This window comes from Lonchura striata, chromosome 5, assembly GCF_046129695.1.
Source record: "Lonchura striata isolate bLonStr1 chromosome 5, bLonStr1.mat, whole genome shotgun sequence".
Classification (NCBI taxonomy): domain Eukaryota; kingdom Metazoa; phylum Chordata; class Aves; order Passeriformes; family Estrildidae; genus Lonchura; species Lonchura striata.
Window position 1 is genome coordinate 691,461 of NC_134607.1, and position 20,746 is coordinate 712,206.

At 42.6% G+C, this 20,746-nt stretch overlaps 2 protein-coding genes across 5 annotated transcripts; one reads left to right on the top strand and one right to left on the bottom strand.

Annotated features, from left to right (window-relative positions):
* Positions 1 to 243: 243 nt before the first annotated feature.
* On the bottom strand, positions 244 to 18,668 carry DNAI7 (dynein axonemal intermediate chain 7). 4 transcript variants are annotated; one of them, XM_077783176.1, is made up of 16 exons: positions 18,561 to 18,668; positions 18,073 to 18,087; positions 16,096 to 16,129; positions 15,021 to 15,112; positions 14,013 to 14,114; positions 11,640 to 11,777; positions 10,744 to 10,890; positions 9,615 to 9,718; positions 8,251 to 8,527; positions 6,450 to 6,555; positions 4,002 to 4,159; positions 3,163 to 3,307; positions 2,701 to 2,915; positions 1,914 to 2,081; positions 1,628 to 1,741; positions 244 to 1,042 (listed from the first exon to the last, which is right to left on the bottom strand). In XM_077783176.1, exons 1-16 carry the CDS (start codon positions 18,561 to 18,563, stop codon positions 767 to 769), a joined length of 2,094 nt encoding a protein of 697 aa, XP_077639302.1. In that variant the 5' UTR covers positions 18,564 to 18,668; the 3' UTR covers positions 244 to 766. The 4 variants fall into 4 exon arrangements, with proteins under 4 accessions (XP_077639302.1, XP_077639304.1, XP_077639303.1 ...); XM_077783178.1 differs by lacking the exons at positions 15,021 to 15,112; positions 18,561 to 18,668; XM_077783177.1 differs by lacking the exons at positions 15,021 to 15,112; positions 18,073 to 18,087; positions 18,561 to 18,668 and adding an exon at positions 17,434 to 18,056.
* A 31-nt stretch (positions 18,669 to 18,699) lies between these two features.
* On the top strand, positions 18,700 to 20,461 carry ETFRF1 (electron transfer flavoprotein regulatory factor 1). The gene is made up of 3 exons (XM_021538661.3): positions 18,700 to 18,758; positions 19,725 to 19,830; positions 19,941 to 20,461. Exons 2-3 carry the CDS (start codon positions 19,786 to 19,788, stop codon positions 20,154 to 20,156), a joined length of 261 nt encoding a protein of 86 aa, XP_021394336.1. The 5' UTR covers positions 18,700 to 18,758; positions 19,725 to 19,785; the 3' UTR covers positions 20,157 to 20,461.
* Positions 20,462 to 20,746: the final 285 nt, after the last annotated feature.

A 20,746-nucleotide genomic window follows, 5' to 3' on the forward strand; every position in this document is an offset into this window, starting at 1 on the left:
CCCGAGCCCCCGGGGGCTCCGCCGAACGAGCGGGGCTGGAGCGCCGCGGGCGGGAGGAGCCGCTCCGGGGCGGGCGCTGGGGCCGAGCCCGGACCGCGCCCGGTGCGGGACCGGGGCCCCGCCGGGCTCGCTCCTGCTCCAGCCGCTCACCCGACACCTGCCGGGGGAGACTCGATGCTCTCCCTCCTGTCCCCCCGCCTCTGTGGCTCGCACTCCCCAATTGAAAAACCCGTGGTTTAAAAGGCTGGTGAAAGCTGTTATTTCTTTATTTCTGAGCGTAGGAGATTATGAGTTAGAAAGGGCCACGAGGTTCGAGTTGAACGTGGAGACTGAGTTCAGAATCTTGGCCTTGTCAGCACCCTGCTCCAGCCTGGCATTATTTAAGGTTACATGTCTGGATTTGTTTTGTTGGATTCTGGGTATTTTTGGCAGGGGCGTGGGGAGATGAAGTATTTTTTCTTTAAAGCGTGACTGGAAATGAAAATAACCTTTTTCCCATTCTGACAGAAGTATTCTTTAAAAGTAGTTAAAAGGGTCTCAGTTTTACTGAGGTTAACACAGAACTGCAATTTTGAATATAGCTAACAATACACGTCTAGGTGGTCTAGCCCCAATTGAGTAAGAGTTTATTTTGCTTGAACAAATATAATATGTTTGCATTTCAGAATCTGTTTCAATGTTTTGAATAGAAAATGATTAAAGAGTTGAAATGTAACTTTACTGAAAGCTTTTGATAATAAAGCTGTAAAAGAAAGCATGCAGTATTCTAAGAGTATGCTAAAACTCTGGTAGCAAGGAGCAGCTGATACACTGAATCAATAAACAGGAAGCCAGCTCTTTCCACCTTATCCATGGCTTCACTGCTGGCAGAAGCCTTGAGCATATGGTAGAGTGTGGAGTGGAATTCAGACTCTTCTTCCAGCTCTTCTGAAAAAGCATCACTGGTCTCAGCGAGCTTGAGGTTTTGTACTTTCTCACCGTTGAACATAAAAAGAGACCAGTCATTGTCTTCGGCAGAGCCTGCTGTGAGATGTTCCCTTGCCTGTTGCGGGAAGAAATGCACGGTGAGGTGAAGCCCGTGCCGTGCTCAGAGTACGAATTCTAATATTTGTGTGTCACATGCCTTTAACCTGAGAGCGAGGAAGCCACTGCAGCCTTCAGCAGTGGGGTGTGTCAGCTTTCTCCAGCCACACCTGGGAGCGTTTGTCTGGCTGGGAGAAGTTTTAAGCATGTGTTTTAGTTCTCAGGTGGAGGCAGACCAACACTGAGGCTGCTTATTCCTCCTTTGCAGCAGGGAGCAAACGAAACCCTGCAGGCAGTCAGGCAGTCCCAGGTGCTCTTCAGAAAGCTGGCAGAGCAGAGTGCTGATTCTCAAGGGGCCTCTGAAGAGCATGAAGCTCTGTCACCACAGCTCTGGCTAAAGCCTCCCTCGGTGACTCACCAGCTCCATTTTCCTGAGCAAGTGTCTTTGTGGCTGTGCCCTGTGACCCCCGAGAGCTCCCGGGGCAGTCTGTGACACTGAGCTGAGGCAGGGGCTGAAGCCAGCACGGGTCAGTGAATTGTTCCTGTCTAACTGGGCAAGGGTCAGTGCTGCTCTGCTCCGGGCCTTTGCTGGGGCTGCACAAACCTTGAACACGACTCGCTCCGGCCCTGCTTCTCCATTCCACTTGCTGTGAGCAAAAGCAAAAGCGGCTGCAAGCAGAGCCATCTGTTCATAGGCCTTCAGTTCTGCCAGGGCAGCCTGCAGTGCACAAGTGCAGGTCAGACACACAGATCTGTGTCCCTGTGCTACAGCAGTGCCAGGGCCTGCCCTACTCGGCCCCTGGCTCAGCTGGCAGCACAGCAGCTCCCAGAGCAGGAAAGGGTGACTCGAGGGAAAAACAGAAAAACCACCAGGAACCTCCGGCACTCACCTTCCTGGGCACAGGGACATACTTGGGAGAGTACCCTGCTGGGAAAATGTTCACTCCAGCTCTTTTCAAAGCTGCTCTGAGGGCAAAAGGACTCATCCATTTTCCTGTGATGTGGGAAAGCACCTCCTCTTCTTCCACCACTACTGAAGACAACATACACTGATTATCCTGTTGTACAAACCAGTGAAAGCAACTTACTGGTCATGGAAGCTCCTTTCTGGTTTAGGCTTCAAATATTGATATTTTTGCTATGATGGGTATTGCCCACATCATCTGCTACTCTGGGCTGTGACCTTTCATTTACAGTTCCTAAGCAAGCCAGCTTTGTTAGGAATCAGAAATGACACTGGTGTACTGATGTATGCACTAATCAACAGATGGATAATCACAAGTAGCTTTGAACTTGGAGAAGAAACAAGGAGCATTAGTAGTAGGCTTCTAGAAATCCCTGTATTTCTCTTGGTAGAGCTGAGAGGAGAGAGGAACCCTTTTCAGCTCTCTAATAGGTGCCACAGGCTTCAATGCAGCAAGACAAAAGCAGCAGCAAAGCTCTGACTGAAACTTAGCAGAGCAAATGCACAGGTGCTGTCTCATAGTAAAGAAGTGAAATTAAAACCAGTGCATTGCTTGGAAAGGAAGTGCTTTGGAAAGGAAGTGCAGTGATTTGGAAAGGAAGAGCGATTCTAATTGCTCTTGTGGAAGCATCCCAAACTCTTAATCAGGGACACTGTAATAATAATGGGTTTTTTTAACTGCAAATGTATGATTAGAAGATTATTGACAGTACCTTAATTTGTATCTGAATGGTTGCAAAGACTGCAGTAACTGTGAAGAGTCCTTCATCCACACCGGCAGGGTGCAATTCCCAGGCCTGATAGGGCAGGTTCAGGTGAGCATCCTGGAGGAGGGCTACTGTGTAAAAGGCACCCATGCTAAAGGTGATGCTCTTTTCTTCTGCTTCATAGGTTGTGTTGCTGATGCCATCAGTTCTCCACTGCTGGCCTGCACAAAGAGGATGGAAAGATGTACATGGAAGGCTTCTGCTAGTACTGCTGAGGTAAAACAAACCAAAGAAGTAGTAATGAAAAAACTACTTCAAAATCCCCAAATCAACTAACATTGACATCCCCAAACGATTTCTGGGTTCCAGCTTGGCCCTTATCTTTACAGCTGGATTGCAACAACAGTCCAAATCAGGTATAAATTCCACTATTGAAATTTAAAATAAATTTATGTCCCAAGTTCATACCTGCAGGATCCCATCGGGCTACCACAGGCACTTTAAAATAAATCACATTATGAGGGAGCCTCAGGGTTATCTGTACTGCTTCCTCTGTGCCATCTTCAGCTTCTCCTGGGGAATATGGATACACCTCCAATCCAACATCCAGCAGCTTTGGCAAGAGAGGAAAGGACAGATACGGGGTACATCAGAAAGTGCAGGTTTTTTTCTTTGAGTTCACCTAACCACTGCAAAGCTTTTAATGCCCCATTTAAAATGGTTTGCTAATGTTGCACATTTCCCAGTACAGCTTTGAAGGCAGCAGAGGAGTGGCTACCACGAGGCCTTGAAGCCCTTCCTGTGCTGCTGAAGGCACCCTCAGGGCAGGGCCAAGGGTGGGCACAGCCATTCCTCACAGAGCCACAGCCTGGGGAAGCAGGAGCAGGGAGGCACAGGCGGGTGTGATTCCACTCTGTCCCCACCCTGGCAGGGGAAGGAGAGGCTGGGAATGAACAGCCTGGGCCTCTCCCCCTGCCCACAGTCCTGCCCTCTGAGTCTGGCTTTTTGGGAACTTTGCTTATTGAAGGTTTCCAGCTTCAGAGTGCATCTCTGGGGTAGGTCAGTGCTAGGAGAAACCAGAACCCAGCGACCAGAGTCCTCCACCAGCCTGCAGAGCCTGGTGTGAACCAGCAGGGATTTTTGGCACCACTCTGCTTTTACCCTTCACAAATGAAACCTGTTGATTTGCAAACCTTGCCTGATTGGTTTGCTGCTCAGGAAGTCGTATGCAGTGCATGCGACAGCAGTGAGAAACCTCGGGAGCAGCTCCTCAGGGGCATCGGGGACTGATCCCTCTCCTCCCTCACCTCCACCATGCTCCAGTCCCCGACGTCCTGGGCCTGGGGCGGCAGCTGCAGGGCAGAGATGTGGAACACACCCCCCACGGGCATCAGCTGCTGCAAATCCACAGCTTTTGGTGCCTCTTCTCTGCCTCCTGGCTCCTCCTGCAGCAGGGCATCCTCCTCTGAAAAGTTCACCAGACAGCAGGAGTGACCGGGTGATCAAACTCCCCTACATTCCCGCTCCCGAGTCTCGCTGTGCGCTGGGAGCGCTTCGCTCGCAGCGTTCCGGCCCCATCTGCTGGTGCTCCTCAGCAGCACCCAAAGGTGCGGGCAGCAGGAGCTGGGCCATAGAAACGCCTCTGCCTTTGGGGCTGAGCTTCTGCCTTTGTAGTGCTTTCTATGGGAACAGGGTTTCACTGACAAAATTAGTCCATTATTACCCACAGACGCATTTCACAAGCACAGTAATACAGTAGACTCTGGACAGGTTTAGTAAGATTGTATTGATATGAAAAGAAATGAAGCAAATAAAGAGCTATATAAAAATAAGGCACTAAGAAGTCATGTGCTGAAGGTGAAAGACATGGTAATTAGGAAGAGCAAGAGGATTTAACACGAAACACAATTTTCAGATAACAAAGATAATTCCTTTTTTTCCTATACATAATTATGTGTATATCACAAATGTATGAACTTAAGGTTTAATTAGCTAGAAAATGTTAGTAGAAGGCAGAAACACTGTGGAAAACAAGGCCATAAATACTTTCTTTAAAAAAGCCAAACCAGCCCGCATAAAACATCAGAAGGGATGGTACACAAGGAAAGGAGTTATTGTTGACAGGAATCAAGAAAAAAGTGTTCAATACTGTAAAAACAGCTACTGTAATTGTTATGAAATTTGCTCTGAGAGAATAACACCATATAAAAAAATGAGAATGCGCTCTGTAAATTGTCTTCAAGCTTAAAAAAAAAAAAAGTGGAAATGGTGTTAATTTTATGTCAGATTTAGTTACATTCTTCAGAGGTTTTACTCTACTGTATCACACACCACCAGAATGTCCTTTTACAGTTATTCTGAACAAACTTACCAGAAGTAAAAAACATTTTCCTGCATTTTACAGTGGTAGCTTATACTTTAATTTGTTTTTTAAAATAATAATACAAAAATATCTACGTATCTTCTAAAGAAACTATTTATTGTCCCAAGGTAATTTATCTCCCTAACAGTTGCACAATAAGGGTAAATCCAGAGAAACTGTCACTCCTCTCTGTTGTTGCATTTCTGGCTTTTAACCCTCATTTACCTGGCTCCATGTTTTAACTTAAGGTAACTGAGCATCCTTTCACTGCTGTTCTCAAAAGTGGTTGAAAGAGTTTGCAAATCATGAGCATGACAGAAAAATCAGTTTTTTCCTTCTTTCCTTATTAAAACAGATGAACAAGCTGGAAAACACTCAGGTATAATTGCTATCTGTGCACATCCACTCACCTAATACTGTGGTAGGGTTTTAAAAAGCCTGACAGAAATAAAATACAAATTCTTCCACATGACGCCTAAGTCCTTTATATTCTCTTGAAAACCTTGCTTTTTGGGTCTAGTCTGACAACTGGTTCTCTGGACTGTGCTCCATCCAAAGTGTTGTGGGGTGGGGTTTGTTTTTTAACCAGAAGAAAAGGGCTGTAAAGTGGAGCTAAATTATGCTAATAGCTCTTTTCAGTTCTTTTATTTAAGTCAGTAGTACAAGAAAACTCAAAAGGATAACACCACAACACTGGAGACATTTGTAACTTATGTGGGACAGACAAACAGTTTCATTTCCTAGAATTAGGCCCTCTCACTTAAAGCATCCATTTAGGTAATACTCAGTAACTCCCCACACTACACCAATGCCTAACATGATATGCATTGGAATAATCATTTTCTGAGGAATTAAATCTCCCCAGAGCCTGGCAAATTCATAAAGATTGTGTGTCTCACCCATAAACATATGTAAAATAATACACATATCTATATAAACATGATGAACATGTACATTAGCATAAATAATAAACAAATAAAAATAAGTGTGGGGACAAACTCCATTTTCCTATCTGTCCTGTTATCTCCCCACATGATTTAACATTCATTACTAGATATGTCAACAAAACTCAAGTGTTATGAAAACATCCCTATATTTATAAACTTTGCACCATTCACATGGATATATTGTAGTGTTTCCATGGATCATGGAATGGCCTGGGTTGGAAGGGACTTTATAAATTAAAGTCCAGTTCCAGCCCCACGGACACCTTCCACTATCCCAGGTTGCTCAGAGCCTCATCCAGCTTGGCCTTGGACACTGCCAGGGATGAGCAGCCACAGCTTCTCTGGGCAACCTGTGCCTCCCTACACTCAGAGGGAACAGTTTTTAACACATAAAATACTTAGCCTAAGTACTTTTGTAGTACTGCACATAAAAAATAACCAAATACCTTGTGATGGCACATCCAAAATGTCTGATTTCTTCTCAGTTTCCTCCTTTGTCTCTTTTATATCAGCTGTGTTATTGCTGTTTTCTTTCAGTGAGGCAGCACTCTCCTAGACAAAAAGCAAGAGACATTTTTCCATTAGTCAAAGACAAACACAATGAAGAAGAAGGTATCACCTCCTTCAAGGAGGCCCATGGAGAAGGCCCCATCTTGCTACAGGGTCAAGGTTTTAAGAGAAATAATTGTACCTAGTGATCAAAAACACACTAAGGGTACTCTCTAATTTGGAACTGGATTTATAGAGACAAAGTAATTACTTCATTTCCACAACAAATTCCATCTTGAGTTCCCTGAGTACCAAACAAGCACCCAGCACTTTTCCAGCAGAGTGTGCACTCAAGTTTTGGTTTTGCTGATTTTACAGCCAGCAGAGTGGCACAAAGTAAAATGCAAGTTGAGGCTGAATCCAAACCAACACTGAAACTCTGCCTGAACCCCACCTGCAGCTTTGGCCTGTGCCTGGCCAATGATATTTATTCCTTTTCACACTGCATTTCAGTGTATTTCCACACAGGAATGTGGCAGAGCTCAAGGCACAGCCAGAACAGGAAGATGCTGAGGAATATTCCCCTGGATTTGCAGACAAATATCCAACCCAGACAGGGATTCAACCATGCCACAGCAGACTCCTCTGGAGGCACAGCCCTTCTGTGCCCTGGCTGTGCCTGCCAGCATGTGGAAGAACACACGTCTTCTTAAACAGGACAGGAGGTGATGGGACAGAAGCTGAGAGGAGTGGAGCATTCAGAGGGAAGAGGAAAATTCAGAATGGATTGAGAGAAAGAGCTCCAAGACCTGGGAAATAAAGAGAGGGAATAAAATGCAGCAGCTTAAAGAAAGACCGAGAAATGTAGGTGAAAAGTACCAAAAGACAAGATTTGTCATACAAAAAAAGGAAAAAAAGGAACCAAGAGAAGCAGGATTTCAAGCACCAATTCATTACAAAGGTACTGGGGACTGCAAAGGAGAAAAGCCATGATCATGAACAGAGGTTCAACCCCTGTTTGTTCCCTGTATGGATCCGAGAATTTATTCACTTAGGTGCTGGACTCAAGGATCCTTGTGGGTCCCTTTCCACTCAGAATATCCTGTGGAATTGCTCCAAACATAGTAGGAAGGCCTGAAACTTGTCAATTATTTCTGCAGAAATTTTAAATAGAGAAACACAGGGCGTTTATTTGAAAGTCACAGGTGATACACAGAGTGAAAATCCCAAATGCAGTATGTACAACATAAAACCAAGCAACATCCATCACACCTAAAACCAGCATACTCCATGGAAGAGAGCTGAGGAAGAGGACAGGCACCCAGAAGTTTATTTGAAAACGCTCTAACAGAAAAGGGTTAGTACACAGACATGGAACAGTCAGCACCTTCTGAACTCTCAATCTTACTCTGCATGCTGCAAATTTTCCTAAAATTGGATTCCTGCAGGGATTTTGTGGGGCTGTTAGTTTTGCAGAAGCAGAATCCATTCCTCTGTACTTATGCCAGAGATTTACAGAAATACCTTGCATGGCACTTCATGCTTGATCCTTCTCTTAAACCACCAACCAAATGCCAATTGCACACCCTGTCCGAACTCCCCTTTCTGCTTTCCATCTTTGCATTCCCTTGAGAAAATCTATTGCACTGTTGACACAAGTTGCCTTTTCCTATGAAACATCTAAGGATTTGGCTGTCACAGGACACTGTGACTGAGTCTCAAGTTTACAAGAGCAGAGCAGAGGAGGTTTTTACCCACCTTTCTCCCCTTAGAACCCGTTTCTTCTGCAGCAGGCGTGTTGGGTTCTTCCCTGCCTTCCTCCTCCTCTTCTGGTCCTTGCCCAGTGTCTTCTGGATGCTCAGCTAACTCCATGCTGTCTGAGGCCTCCTGCCTTGGCAGCCCTTGGCACTGCACCCACAGGGGAGACACGTGGTCGTAGCGGGTGTGCAGCACGCGAACGGCCACGCTGCTCAGAGCCAGGGCCTTGGGCAGCTCGAAGCCGTGCCCTGCCTCCTGGAACACGTGGCTCTTGAACCTGGGCAAGGGCAGCGACAACAGCAACAGGCCTGCTGAGGCTGCCAGCACTTCATTGGTGTTTCCTTACAAATGGTACAATCTCTGGGAATTTTTTTGCACTGTTGGAGAAATGTTGTGGGGTATCAAGAGTGCTTGTGCTGACAGCTAAGACCCTCCAGCAAAGCCACAACTGCATCAAGGAGATCAGAAGTTTCAAAAATAAGTCTTGACAGGATGACAGCGAGGCAGGATCAGATGGCAACTCTTCTAGAAACTACATTCCTGGTAAAACTGACTAATTTATTGGGAAAATCCCTGCACATCTGTCTGTGTTATATCACTCTCAGTACCTTTCAAAATAATTCACACAATACTTATTTTTGGGTAAGATAAGCTGGTCGCAAATTCTAAAAATTTTCCAGTAAAGCAACATTTAACTTTTAATTTTTGGTTGAATTATTTAAGTGCATCTCTCTGCTGGCCTAAAGATTTTAACACTTACCCCATGTGGGCTCTTCTTGCAGGTCAGTCTGATATTACTCAGCATCCACCCTTCTACTTATCTTAACTCACAGCAACAGGTCCTTAGTCAAGCTAAAGTCCTTTTAATAACTTATTCCTTACGTTTATGAGTGGGAGTAGGAAGTCTGCTGAAAAATTTCATTTTGAAAATGTACCATTTAAATGGTAATCCAATAAAAACACAACACTTAGATTCAGAAATGATAGTGCATCCCAGGCTCTAAAATATTTTCTCTAACTGAGCACAAAGCAACATTCACTGCTTTACAAGCAACTGGAATAACTTAGAAAATATTAAATGCACCAGCAAGAAACACTGCTTCCAGAGGAATTTCAATCCTCTGCATGAGCTTTACTGCTTTTCTTTTAAATTTGTTCTGGCAGTGAAAGGGTTCTGCTGCTGCATTCTAATAAAGAAATTTATATATCTCTAAATCATTCCTTAGCAACAGCCAGCAGTGAGAGTCTGCAGAGTGGATGCTATTCAACAAAAAAAAAAAAAAAAAAATTATGAGAGATTGATTCTGGTGTTTACTCAGCAAGGCCAGGCCTCATTTCAAATTAATAATTTCAGTGTGCTGTACCTTGCTTTCTTCTTCAGATTGACCCAAATACAGAAAGTAATGTTTTCATCCTTTAGGACTGTGTGCATATTCCCAGTTTCAGAATCTTCATACATACTAGCTATCTACAAAGAAAAAAGCCAATTAAAGAATTTGTTATATATTTTACTTTGATTTACCTACATTAACTTGAATAAATAAATAATACACTTAAGAATGCAAATATAGCAGATCAAGCCCAGCTGTGTTATATTTACATATTAAAGCACAACAGTTATAAACTCAAATCTATTGCTTAAAATTTTAGTTACAATGCTTTTTTCTCTGACTTCATCAATTCTGTGAGCCAAGTACTGCCAAATAAAGGTTCTTCCATTATTTTCCTAATTCTCAGTACAAATTATAAAAAACAAACAAAAAAAGGACTTACTGAGCAATAATGGACTTCTACCCCAGAGTCACTGCACGGATTATTTTATCATTTAGGTAACATCAAATTTGTGAAATAATAATTATATTAGGAGATTAATCCTAAATTCAATCAACCAGAACTTAACATGTCTATTTTGTAGGGGTTTTGACTGTGCACATACAACTGGTTCACTATTTCACTAATATTCCTTTGCTAAACATGCTTTATATATATGATTAATATTTTTGAAATAGCAAGGTCACTGCCTGAAGATGCAGCTCAAAAAACTGACTCTCCAGCACAATTTAATTTTCTTATTTGAGTACTCTTCACCTTTCCCAAGATCTTAGTTTTAAAAATATTTTTAATTACACAAACTTGTATTAAAAAAATGTGTACAAGGCAACCTTATGAGTTGTTTTTCACATCTACATTTTTTTGGTACAGTGAACAAATTTCGTACAGCACCTCTTGTTTTCATCATCCCCAAAATCTCACAAAGTTTCCCAGTAGTTTATTCTTGTCTGACTTAATTATGAGATTTTCCACTGTAAAGTTCAGATTTGCAGGAGTTTTGAACAATGACAAAGTCTGGTGACTGCTATAAACATGATCTGGAAACTCACAGACTCATCTCTGTGACAGTTTAGGACCAAACAGAGCCAACCATCATTAAAGGACACTTGAAGTTACCTTATGTGCACATATCACAGCTTTAAAGCACTAGATCTCACTCACTTTGAGCAGGTTCTGTGTGGCATCATTGAACTTCTGATGAAGCAGATCCTGCAATTGCAGAATAACTTCCTGGTACTGGTCTCGTTGTTTGTCTGTGATCTCTTCTGGGGATGCCTCCAGCAGAAGAAACTCCAACTTCTCAATCAACTAGAAGACATTTACATGGGAAAAGTATCTGTTTTGATACCATCCTTAACATACTGTGTTTTCTGTCATAAAAGATGAAGCAAAACTACTTCCTTTGCACCTAAACAGATTCTGGTCACAAAAATATTTTTTTTTTTTTAATAGACAGATAAGAAATCGAACTCAGAATCAAACCCACACAATGAAACCTATATTACCCATGCAACTTCCCCCCCCCGGATTACAGAAGACCCCATTTAACTTTCTGAAAAACACCATAAAGTCAGCATAAATGAAAATTAAATCCTAAATTTACAGAGCAGGCACAGATTGCTTAAAATTGCTTCACAAGCTATCAGTGGCTGGTGACTTCTGTTGGTAGAAATAAATTCTGGGAACTTTTGCTCTTACATGACATTTTACTGGCTCAAGTGTTAGAAAATGAGGCTGTTGTCCACCAAAGCATTTATATCTGACATGAGCTTGTATGCTCTGGTTTAAAGTGGAAGGGAATATGTGTGTTGGAATGATAGACCTCAGTGTAGGAACACAGCACACAAATCCCTTAAATGCATATTGGGAGTCAATACACATCTTCTTTAGGGTTAACAACAAATCTGTAATGAAAGAAAAATACAAAAATTTAAGAAAAACTTCTAGGTATTGAAGGTCTTTCAGTCACTTGGTCATGAAAAAAGGGAAAACAGAGTTAGAGGGGCCTATTAAGGAAATGTTAAGCTTAAACTGAAATACAGCATTTTAACACTGACATTTAGCACCACTTCCTCCTTCTCCATCACAAGCTGAACGTCCTCATCTTGTTCATCACGCCACAGGCTCATGAAAGTGTTGATTTCCTGAGGTACAGTGGGGTCAGGAGTCCCATCACAGCTGAGGTAGTGCTCCCACTGCAGAAGAGTTCAGAGAAAAGTGGATACAGGTGTGCTGCACACTGCTATTACAAGAAAAAGGAGGATTCTGAAAGACAAATACATTATAGTGACAAATTCACACCTGCATCTAAACAGGATTCTAACACCACCTTCTTTATTATCCCTATGCCAGGGAAAAAAGGTTTATTTTGATATTAGTGTGTTAAGATGCTTCTGCCCATCTCACACTTGTTCATACCTATTTATCAGTGGGCTCTGCTCTGTTCCACAAAAACAATGAATTTAGTACTTGCCACAAGGGAGGGACTGGAAGAATAAATTGACTGAGAACAGAAATGAGGAAGATGCAGGTGGAAGAGGAAGGTGGGTCTCAGATCAGATTCTGCCAAGAAAACTGAAAATTCATACACTGGCAGTGAAGTTGCTTAAGAGCCTCTACTGAAACATTTTTCCTCCTCCTTTCTCTGCCTCTGAAGGAGATTTCCTCTCCTTTACCAGCATGAATTCTCCTGTTGCAGAAACCTCTGGTAGGAATGTGAAATCCTGCATTAGGATTTTTTAAAAATAATTTTATTTTCAAACCAATTCTTGCTCATTCCTATAAGAGGTGGAAGGAAAAAATCAGTGGCAGACTAAACCCGCTTAATACCAAACATAAACCTGACATTGCCTCATGGGATCAATTTATCACCCATAATGGAATTTTTTTTTATCCATAGAATAGGGTATTTAAAAAACATTGCCCCCAAGTTTGCTGTGAAGATTAATAACCCCATGTTACTGAAAATTGCATTGCAAAGGAAAATGTATCTTTTAAAGCAAAAGCACTTATAGGATTGCATTCCCAACCACTTCCACCAGCATTCCCACTGACTTCAAACAAAGCAACAATATGGGAGTGCTGAGTGCACTTGGAAACTCCTGCATAGAAGACTGATCAATTTTCAGCAGTAAGACATCTGATTTCTTTTTTTTACATCTTTGCACTTAAAAGAGAGCTTCACTTTTATCATCACATTCTTAGAAGTAACAGCTCTTTTTTTCAAGAAAAAGGATAGATTTCATGCTAAGTTGTAAATGCATGTCTTCATCTGAACTGAAATTATTCAGAAATAGATGCAGAAACTCAGTATTTGGTATTATGTATTTATTTTATCCTAAATAAGCTTAACAACAGACTAAAAGGAACTCTAGTATTTCCCATAATCTACCAGTGTTTTATCAGATCTATTTTTAAATCAATAGTTCTAGTTTGTCAAAAACATCCACAAACAACAACTGACCATGATCACAACCTGTAACAGGGAAATGCCAATTGCATCCAGAGAAAAATAGTTACAGTGAGAGTGGTAAAGCTGTCAAAGATGCTGTAATACCGCCAAGTTTTAAATATTTCAAAACTCAACTGAGCACCTTGATTCAACTTCAGACTGCCCTGCTTGGTGCGGCAGGTTGAGCTGCAGGAATTTCAGAAGTCTTCTCTGAGATGGGTTATCCTATGATTGTGAAGCTGTTCTGCAGAGACTTTAACAAGATTAAGCAATACACAAGGCAAAATCCTTGTGTCCACAAGCCTGTAGGATTAAACCTTTGATTCCTTACCTGACCAAATGTCATTATCAGACTTTAACTGAGTAATGCGTCTGTAAGATTCAAGAGTGAAATCCACTGTATTTCCACACCTTACCACTTCAAATGGAATTTGACAGGTAAATAATGCCACTGGGTGATGATTCAACCACCATGGATGTCACCCTAAACTGCAGACATCAACTTTTAGCGGCATTTTCAGACTTTTCCAGCCCTGACCTGGGTTTGTGCCACATCCTTCAAGAATCTGGCAAACTTCTCTCTCTCTGAACGATTACCTGTGATATCAAGGAGCCACGGAAACAAACGTTCTACAGAATTTCTTTTTAAGCCCTGGCACAACTTTTTTTGTGAAATGGTTAAAAGCAGAATGAATTAAAGAAATAAGAGGAAGAACAGGTACAAGAACATCTGAAATTACAATTCCTTGTGGCTGCTGGGGTAAGGTGTGGGGCATTCATACTTTGATCACCAAACAGGCTCCTCTTTGCCCACATTTCTTGTCTGTGTGCTCCACAGTAAAGAAGATGGAGTGAGCATGGCCTAACAGTGCTTTGAATGGAATCTGAAATGCTGTCATAGCACACACATACATTCCTTGGAAGCTCCTGAAGTCTCTTCCTTGCCAAACCTCTGGGCAGATTTTGCAAGAAAGCTTACCTTAGCTTGTTCTCTGTAATTAATTTTCCACTGTTGTGCAGAAAGAAACTTCTGTTCCAGTGAATTAAGTTCTGCTAGTTCAGACTCCCTCTCTCCTTGATACTGTTAAAAAATATATATATCAAACAAAGCAGTTAAATATTTGGCTTATTTCTTACAATTATTTTACACAGAAGAAACAAATTGGGGATATTTGAATGAATTATTATTTAAACAAATCCAAACACTGAAAACTTGCTTTTTAAATGAAACATCCAATTGAGAAGGCTGCAGTAGTTCACAATATTATTGTCATCACAGTAGCTGCTGAGCCATATGATAAACATAATGTGACATATGACTACAACCTCTCACTTCAACAGTTTCCCTGTCAGCCTCCTGGAGCCAGCTCTAATGGCAGCTGCTAGAAAATGTAAGCTTAATTTGGAAAAAACATGCAAGATTGTTTTACTTTTTCCCTTTTAGTTTCTATTATTTTAAGGTCATCTTCTCCCTAAGAGGAAAAAATATTCTGTGAAGTACAAGAGGAGTAGACAAGAGTGACTCTTTCAAAAAAATTTAGTTTGTTGTAAATCTCTTTTTTTTTTAACACAAAAATAGTTATCTATCATCAGTTTTTGTTCTGAATGCCAGATTGTTCAGAAAAATAAATATACATAATCTAATACACACACATATATATACAAATAAAAATCACTGTATCTGCCTGAACTGGGAACCAGTTAAGGAATTTGTACCAAACATCCTCATGGGGAATATGAAAAATACATTCAATTGAAAGCACAGTGGAAATGGGGGGGAGGGGAGGGAAGGCATTTAACCAAACTTAAGAAACACATATGACAAAAGGTAATGTATTTAAATTTATCAAAACTGGAAAATTTCCTCAATACTGTTCCCAACAATAACAACATAAGGAAATTAATTCCTACAAATTAATGGTGTTTTACATGCCTCGTCTCATGTTTAGAAGTAGGATTAGAATTTTTCATTGAGTAAAAGACTAACCTTTGCCTCAAGCTTTTCCAAGTGCTCTTGATACAGTCTCTCCCTTTCAAGTCTTTCTACTTCTTCTTGTTGAGCTCTTAATAGGGCTTCAGCTGAGGATTGGGAAAGAGATCAAGGGCATAAATATGACTTCCTAAATAAAATCTAAGAGATCATTTTGTTACCAGCTGTAATGGTAAAACCACTATAAAATGAGCAACATAACTGTTTATCTTTCACTGCACAGAAATATCCCATATGAAGACGGATCCAAATTAATTTGAATACTACTAAAACCATCTACTAACACTGTCTCTGGCACTGCCCCATCAGCCTGTGAGGATAAAAGTGGAAACAAGGACCAGCAAGTACAGCAGCAGGAGTGCTCTCTCCATCTACAGCTTCAATGGATACAAGTTCTCAACCCAAAGCCTTGACTGAAACTCAGTGCTTTAATCCCAAATTCTCCTTTCCTACAACCACTGGTTTCCTACAGTTTCAATTTTATGCTGTTTTTTTAATGAAATCCACTTCAGGATCTGCTACTCCACATCTCTGGCTTCTCTTTGCTGTCATAGGGACTAGAAAATTAGAGAGAATGTGAAAACTAAAATTGATTCAACCTCTAAGCCTTCAGCCTAAGATGGCACAGCCTGTGCCTCAACCCAGACGTTCCCAAACAGTGACCTCCAATTAAATCACGTCAAGCATGTGCTGCACTAAGGTAAGAGCAGCAGCAGTTTCCAAATCTGCCTATGCCCACCTGAGCTTCTATTCCCACCACAGAAGCTTACCAGTTATTGGCAAGCACAGTAGGCCCAAGCCCCTGCCAGGATGGATTAATGGCAAGTTAATTCTTCCCAACTTCCCAACTGCAGTAGGAGTAACTACAGCAGAGAGTGTTGCTCTGATAGGGAAGTGAGATGGAGCATCAAGGAACAGGGAGTTTGGCCCACAACAGGAAAGAGGGAAGAAACACTTCCATTTGTGAAACAGAGATAGCAATTCATATAGAGTTCAGGAAGTTACCTTCTGCCCATTTATCTAAAATGAACCATTTGTCCATCATACTCCCTCTAAATGAAATGCAAAGTACCTTTCAGCCTCTTTTCCTTTTCTTTCTTCGATTCCTTTTTGCCATCAGATTTCATGTTTGCAATAAGGGAGAGGAAAACAAATGTCAGTATTATTTTAATACAGTTTGGTAGTTCCATCACTGTAACTCTGACCTTCCAATGTTATCCCTCAATTAAAATTTTAGACTCCCTAGATAGCCAAGGAAGGCCTCAGAATAGTAATGCACATTCTGGACTCATTTTCTTTCTTTTTTAATGATAAGGTCTTAAAATTAATGTATTTTTTCTATGCTACACATTCCTAAACACAGCCACAGCATGAGAGTATTAAAATCTTTTGGTCTAATGTAGAAATTGAATAATAGGCAGATATGCTAAGAAAGTAGATGCTACAACTTCAAACATTGTAGGAAATACAGGAAAATGTATTTTGGGACAAGCCTGGCATTTGGAAGTATCTAATTCACAAGACAAAATAGAAAAGAGTTATATTTTCTGTTATAAAATCTCACTCCAGACAGTTCACTGTTCACCTCCACCATAATCCTAGAGTAACTGTATTTTAAATCTGAGGTTCTCAGAAATTATGTGACCATTGGTCCATCCTTCTTCACACACTTATTTCACACTTTGATTTAGACTATCACACATTCAGATATAAATAACTACTTGTTTATTTCACACTACTTTGCATGGCAATAAATACATTGCCATAAATATATATATAAATGCAACTTTGAGTACAGAGGTTGCCGTGAAGCTGGGACAAATACAATGGTGACAATTAAGTGTCACCAGAGTCTGAGTGCATCTTATCGCATTTGGTACCAAAGCATTCATTTGCAAAATTATCCCAAAACAGAATCAGTAAAACTAACACTTCTACCCATTAGGATTTCAGGGAAGAATTTGTTCTTTTCACTTCAATAAATAAATAAAGAAACTAAAAATAGAAAACCTGCTTGTTTCAATTACTTGCAATAATGTTTTAGTCAATTTTTTTTCACATTCCTATGACTTAACAGAGCACTGAGAAGAGTGAGATGCACAGCTGGGGAGAGGTAGATAAATTCATTATCAATTAATTAAGAATAACCCACAGGATAAATTTATGCAATTCAGTTTCCCATGGACTTCTGCCTGTTGTCCATTCACCCCCCTTATTTTGTGTCCAGCCTATGGCTCAAATAACAGAATCCCAGAAACATTCAGGTTGGAAAAGACCTCCAAGATCATCAAGTCCAAGCTGTGCCCGACCCCCACCCTGCCCAGAGCACCGAGTGCCACATCCAGGCCTTCCTTGGGCCTCCAGGGATGGGGACTCCAAACTTTCTTGGGCAGCCCCTTCCATGACAAACCTTTTGTGATTAAATTCCTGCTGATGTCCAACCTGACCCTTCCCGGCACAGCTTGAGGCCGTTCCTCTTGTCCTGTCCCTTGAGCCCTGGGAGCAGAGTCTTCCCCTGACTTCCCCTGGCTGCCCCTCCAGTCAGGGAGTTGTGGAGAGCCAGAAGGTGCCTCCTGTACCTCCTTTTGTCCAGGCTGAGCCCCCCCAGCTGTTCCCAGTGCTCAAGCCCCTTGCCCAGCTCCGTTCCCTCCTCTGGACACGCTCCAGCCCCTCAGTGTCCATCTTGCAGTGCCAGCCACAGAACTGGACACAGGACTCGAAGAGTGGCTCCAGCAGTGCCCAGCACAGGGGACAGTCACTGTCCTGGTCCTGCTGGCACCCCACGGCTGGGACAGAGCCAGCACACGCCTCTCTCCCTGGGCACCCGTTGCCAAGCCAAACAAGCAGTGGCTGCACTGGCCATGCTCCCTCCAGCAGCGCTGCAGGAACATTTGGCTTCCCTGCTAAAGGCACAAAAGCTCGGTATCCTCGAGACACCTGTTCCTCCTTCAGATTCATTAACCCTGGCCAGCTGCCTCAGGAAAAAAACAAAAAATCAGATAAAAAAAATAAACACAACAGTGAACTACAGTGTGTTCTGCCTACCTACCTTTTTTTTCGGACCCTAAAAGATCAGAAGGGGGGGAAAAAAAAGGGAAAGGGAACATGAGACAACAACGTTCCAACCAGTAAGGAAAAATTAGAAAAATACTACCATTCTGTTAAAATTAGATGTGACCATCTATTGAAAAACTATAATGACAAGAATTCCAATACTGCAGAAAATTAGCCAGTAACACATGACTCTTGGAACCACGGAGCCATTCTGGCAGCAAAGTGTGAGCCACCTCCCGGCTGGTCCCACACGGAACCACAGCGGCAAACCACGGCACAAGGACTTACACCGGGGCTCACACCAGCGATAAAATAACGCGTCCTTCGCGTGCTTCTTTCACCCTCAGAGCCTTTTCCCACCCCCTGGGACTTCGGCAGCTAAGATGGCACACCCCGCTTTACTCCAGCACTTCATCCTTCCCCATCGCACCGTCTTTCCCCTGTTCATCTCCACCCGTACCCCAGGTCCCTTCCCCGCCCCACCATGTCCCGCCGCAGGTGCCCGGGTCCCTCAGGACGCTGTGGCGGTGCCCGTGTCCCTCGGGATGCGATCCCGCGTCCCTCGGGACGCCGGCGCCCGGGTCCCTCAGGCGGCCGCGGCCCCGCCCGCAGCCCCGGCGCAGGCGCAGCTCGGGCCGGGCGCTGCCGTAAAGCGGCGCGGCGGCGGTTCCGGGAGCGGCGGTGAGATCCCGGCCCGGCTCCGGGGGGAGCGGGGCTGCAGGCAGAGCCAGGGGGAGGCGGCGGCCCGAGCGGGCCCCGCGGCGGGAGCTGGATGCATTCCAGTCGCTTGTGATTTGGTTTTGGCTGCCCCGTCCCGGGCAGTGCCCGGGGCCAGGCTGGACGGGCTCTGAGCAAGCGGGGATAGCGGGAGGTGTCCCTGCCCGCGGCCGGGGGTGGGACCAGATGATCTTTAAGATCACTTCCAACACTATGCCGTGATTTTGTGTTTACAGAAATAAAAATCAGCTTCTTGTCACTTATCCTTATGTTTTCCCGGCCCACACTGGACTCAATTTGTAATGCACTTAAAGAGACCTTAAAAAAGCAAAATTTATGAATGTGACAGTTGCAGAAATGTAAATGTATATGTATAAAATGGATATGTCTATATATAGACTATAGGCATATGTAATACATAAATTATATATGGAGATAAACACATCAAAATTTTATAAACATGGCTATATGAATATATAAAATACATAAATATGTATTCTATTTAGATCTCTTTACAACTCTATATGTGTGAGTGTGGATAGATAGATAGATAGATAGATTAGATAGATAGATAGATAGATAGATAGATAGATAGATAGATAGATAGAGCGAGCTTTTTAGCAGACCACAGAAGCAGCCAGGCCAGCAGGTGCAGAGTTGTAAGGGTGTAAGAAAGCAGCCAATGAACAGCACAAAGTGTCCCAGTTGTTGAAAGTTATTAGAAAGTTCCTTGTTTTCTGTTTGAGGGGGGATGGGAGAAGACAATGAGAAGCTAAATAGAATGAAAAATAGGAAAGAAAAAAAAAAGAAGAGACAGAGTAGAACCAGAATCACAGCAAACGGGGCTTGGTAGGGTACAGAAGTTTTAGGAAGGCTGAGATGGTTTACTGACACCCAGAGAAGGCTAATTTGAAATTGATTATCCTTCAGGTAACAAAAACCAAACAAACCAAAAAGATCACACAAGGACAGAGTTCACTGAAATGTGAGAATGGCCAATTCTTTAAGAGGTGAAGTGATAAAACTGTACAAAAATGTAAGTGTCTTAAATACCACCAACACTTTCCTTAACCAGAAACTGAACCCCCCTTTGACTGTGCACTCAGTTAATTAAAAACACATTATTATTCTTTTTTTTTCTCCAAGCTGCTGTACCTTGGAAGGGAGTATCCCAAAGGAGCAGACTACTTCAGAAGCCGTTTGAAAGCAGCTTTTCTAAAAAACAAAGATGAGACAGACCCTGCAAAAATTAAGCAGCTGATTGCCCGGGGAGAGTTTGTTATAAAGGAGCTGGAGGCTTTGTACTTCCTGAGGAAATACCGAGCCATGAAGAAGCGCTACTACAGTGATGACAAGCCCTGACTGTGCTGCCTGTAACCACACACATCCAGGAAAGGTAACAATAAAAGAGCTCTAACTGCAAAGAAGTGACATGTAAATCCTTCCAACCCCTCTACAGCACAAATGAGGGAGCTGCTTTCCCACCAGAGGTCACTTGAAGGGTTTGCGGTGTGCAGGTTATGGGTAATAAGTTTTCCTGTGCTGCTTTTGACCTCCTCAAACTAAAACTTCAGGTATGAAAGGATTTTGCAGGAAGGAGTGGTTGCACAGTCCTGTTTTGTTTCTCTTCAATGTATGTGTTGAACAGAAACTCTTCTTACCCCGTAGCTGTGTGTTTGTGTGTCAGTTCAAGGTGCAGTGCTTGTTACCTGAAAGATGAACCTGATTACAAATCCTCCATGTTGAATGATCTATTCCTTCTGGAAATGAGCAACCTCTCAGAAGTGAGGTTCCCTCCCTGGAGAAGAAGTACTGTGTTCAGTTCTGGTGTCCACAGTGCAGGAAAGATGAGCTACAGGAGAGGATCAAGCAGAGACCATAAACATGAGGGGTCTGGAGCATCTCTTACAAGGAGGGACTGCATGAGCTGGGCCTGTTTAGTCCAGAGAAGA